At 44.3% G+C, this 3,773-nt stretch overlaps 1 protein-coding gene across 1 annotated transcript; it reads left to right on the top strand.

The window, feature by feature from the left end:
- Positions 1-642: 642 nt before the first annotated feature.
- On the top strand, positions 643-2,954 carry LOC311245123 (tripartite motif-containing protein 16-like; the record flags this gene model as incomplete). Its single annotated transcript, XM_084334916.1, has 1 exon — positions 643-2,954. The coding sequence occupies one exon, from the start codon at positions 643-645 to the stop codon at positions 2,308-2,310; it is 1,668 nt and encodes a 555-aa protein (XP_084191042.1). The 3' UTR covers positions 2,311-2,954.
- Between the last annotated feature and the right edge of the window lie 819 nt (positions 2,955-3,773).

The following is a 3,773-nucleotide window of genomic DNA, read 5'->3' on the forward strand; positions in this document are numbered from 1 at the left end:
CCTCTGTTGCAGAGTTTAAAACCTTGATATAATCCAACCTTTGTCAATCAAGTTGTACATGTTTTAATTTATTGTTAACCTTACTTGTCTATTTGTTATGATTGTATATGCTGTGTGATTGTATATGCTTTTTATGCTTATATATGTTTTGCTTAACTCTGTACGTACACTCGACGTGATGGACCGGGTGAGTGTGTGTGTGTGTTTGTATCCTCTTCTCTTAGCGTAGAGCAGAGAGAGAGAGAGAGAGAGAGAGAGAGAGAGAGAGAGAGAGAGAGAGAGAGAGAGAGAGAGAGAGAGAGAGAGAGAGAGAGAGAGAGAGAGAAAGTGTAAATGAAAGAGAGAAACGTGTGTGAGAGAGAGACAGATAATGTGTTTTATTGAGTATATACCATTTTCCATTGTCTCTCTTTGTGCTTGGTTTTACTTGACAAAGTAAACAAATTAGAGACAGTTGATGACGAGAGAAAGTCAACATCTTCTATCTATGAATCACAGTAAACTAGACACTGCCTCTTTAAAGCGACTCCTCCCCTGGACATCTATAACCAGGAAGCACTTCCCACCCACACAAACAGAGTTTACCCTTCCAAGTTCCTGAGAAAACAAAACTTAAGCGTGTCGTTGTCTTTGTAGAATAGAATGGCGCAGCAAGGAGTTGATCTGTACCGGGACCAGTTCTGCTGTTCTATCTGTCTGGATATACTGAAGGATCCGGTAACTATTCCCTGTGGACACAGCTACTGTATGGGCTGTATTAAAGACTGCTGGGATCAAGATGATCAGAAGGGGATCTACACATGTCCCCAGTGCAGGGAGACATTTAATCGGAGGCCTGTTCTGAAGAAAAACAATATAATGGCTGAAGTGATACAACTAATGAAGACAGGACTCCAAGATGCTCCTCCTGATCACTGTTATGCTGGACCTGAAGATGTGGCCTGTGATTTCTGCACTGGGAGAAAGCAGAAAGCCCTCAAGTCCTGCCTGGTATGTCTGACCTCTTTCTGTGAAACTCACCTCCAGCCTCATTATACTGTAGCTCCATTAAAGAAACACAAGCTGGTCAAAGCCTCCACACGGCTTCAGGAGAACATCTGCTCTAGTCATGATGAAGCTATGAAGATGTTCTGTCGTACTGATCAGCAGTGCATCTGTTATTTGTGTTCCATGGATGAACATAAAGGCCATGATACAGTCTCAGCTGCAGCAGAAAGGACGGAGAGACAGAAAGAGCTTGGCATGAGTCAGCAGAAAGTCCAGGAGAGAGAGAAGCAACTCAAAGAGGCCCAACAGGCTGTTGATTCTCTCAATCGCTCTGCTGATAAAGCAGTGGAGGACAGTGAGAGAATGTTTACTGAGCTGATACGCTCCTTGGAGACGAGGCGCTCTGAGCTGAAGAAGGTAATCAGAGCCCAACAGAGGACCACAGTGACTCAGGCTGAAGAACTGCAGAAGAGACTGGAGCAGGAGCTTGCGGACCTGAGGAGGAGATACTCTGAGCTGGAGCAGCTCTCACACACAGAGGACCACATCCACTTTCTACTGAGTTACCCCTCCCTCTCCAGTCCCAGTGAGTCTACAGACTTACCCAGCATCAGTGTCCTTCCTCTCCTGTACTTTGCAGATGTGACTGAGTTCGTGTCTAAGCTGAGAGACCAACTAGAGGACGTTCTGAAAGATCAGTGGCCCAGAATCTCAACAACAGTGAATGCAGTTAATGTTTTACTGCCACCAGAGCCCAAGACCAGAGCTGACTTCTTACAATATTACTCTCAGATCACACTGGACCCAAACACAACAAACACATGTCTGTTTTTGTCTGAGGGGAACAGAAAAGCAACATGTATGCAGCAAAAGCAATCATATCCTAATCACCCAGAAAGATTCATTGCATGGCCTCAGGTTCTGGGTAGAGAAGGTCTGACTGGATGCTGTTACTGGGAGGTGGAGTGGAGTGTAGGGGTTTCTGTAGCAGCCTCCTACAAAGACATTAGTAGAACAGACACTGAGGAGAACTGTGGATTTGGATACAATTCCAAATCCTGGTCTTTAGAATGCACACAAAGTGATTACATCTTCAAACACAATAACAAGACCATAACATATTTCTGGCACGGATCTGACCCCCTGTCCTCCAGAATAGGAGTGTACCTGGATCACAGGGCAGGTACTCTGTCCTTCTACAGCGTCTCTGACACAATGACCCTCCTGCACAGAGTCAACACCACATTCACTCAGCCTCTCTATCCTGGACTGAGGTTTTACGCAGGTTTTATTGGGCAGGCTGCGTTTTGTGAGCTGAAGTAGAGATCAGTGACATTCACAGCTCCTCTACCCAGGGTTTTGGATTTACATTGATCTTGAAGATGCTGAGTTGTGAAAGATGAGGTAATTACTAATTAGGAGTTACATTCACTCAGTCCCTCTATCATTGTTCTGAGCGACACAGTTTCTAGCCTACCGGGGTAAAGTTTGTCTGATTGGATATTCGCATATTCACATTTTATTCCCATCTTCAATACCTCTGTTCCTTTGCATGTGGGGAAGTCAAAATCTTTGTTTTCATACTCGGGGTAGATTGGACAACGATATGCAACCATTGTATTTGTATTTGATCACCTTTGGTCATTACTGTGGGATTTGCGTCTGTCAGTGTCTCTCCTCTCTCTGTTCCAATGGGGATTGGTAACAATGTGGTGGCCGGACCTCCATGGGGAGGTCGATTCAGCCTATAACCTTTTCCCTCACCTCTTATCTCTGGGCAGCCGGGACACTTCATACGGGACACTCTATTTTCAAGGCCTTCGGTTGAACCCATAGCCAGGATGTGTGTCGTAAATGCAACTATTTTGTTTTAGAACAGACTCATCTGCTTTATCAAAAGAGCTCAAGGAGAGAGAGAGAGAGAGAGTTGTTCTTCTGGTGGCAGACTTTGAGGGAGACAGACCTAGATAGGAGCTGGCTTAGGAAGAATGACCATTCATTGAATATTGTGCATTTTGTCTTTTGTTCTTTTATTCTTACTAAATAAACGTGGACATCTAAACCCAGAAGGACCTGTGTGGATATTTGATAGATCCTACTGTCTATCTAGAAGATCATACTGGCTGCATATGTACAGTCCCCACCCAACCCCCCCCCCCCCCCCCACTCCTACCCAACCCCCCCCCCCCCCCCCCCCCCCCCACTCCTACCCCCCCCCCCCCCCCCCCCCCCCCCCCCCCCAACCACCTCCAATGTACAGTCCCACCCCCACCTACCCAATCCAATGTACAGTTTCTACGCCTAATGTATATACTCTTTTCTTTCTGGACTCTTTTTGTATCACAAATACAGTACTGTAATTGCAAATCTGGTATGTCATAAATGTATAGATGTAGCAGTACTGTCTATCTGTATGTCATGTATGTCATATATGTTACGATGAATTGGAAATGGGGGACCCTGGTGTAAACAAGACGAAAGTCTTTCTCTGGTCTGCATCCCCTTAACAATTGTATGTATTGAGCTGTACTGCACTGTACCCATTCTGCAATCTGTTAATAAAGTTTTCATTCATTCATTCATTCATATATTTTCTATTGTCTATCTAAGCTAATTAGTTTGTACATTTACTAGATTTTCTAGAGATTTTTTGTTTTGAATGTATGTTATGTAATCTGTATATTGGCCTGGCGAATGATGTGTTATCGTTGTATTAATTGTGATACTGCACACGATAACCATAAACCATAAATATAAGGATCTTGAATACAAGGTGTAGTGGTTTA

The sequence above is a fragment of the Notolepis coatsorum genome (assembly GCF_963971535.1).
Source record: "Notolepis coatsorum genome assembly, chromosome: 18".
Classification (NCBI taxonomy): Eukaryota; Metazoa; Chordata; class Actinopteri; order Aulopiformes; family Paralepididae; genus Notolepis; species Notolepis coatsorum.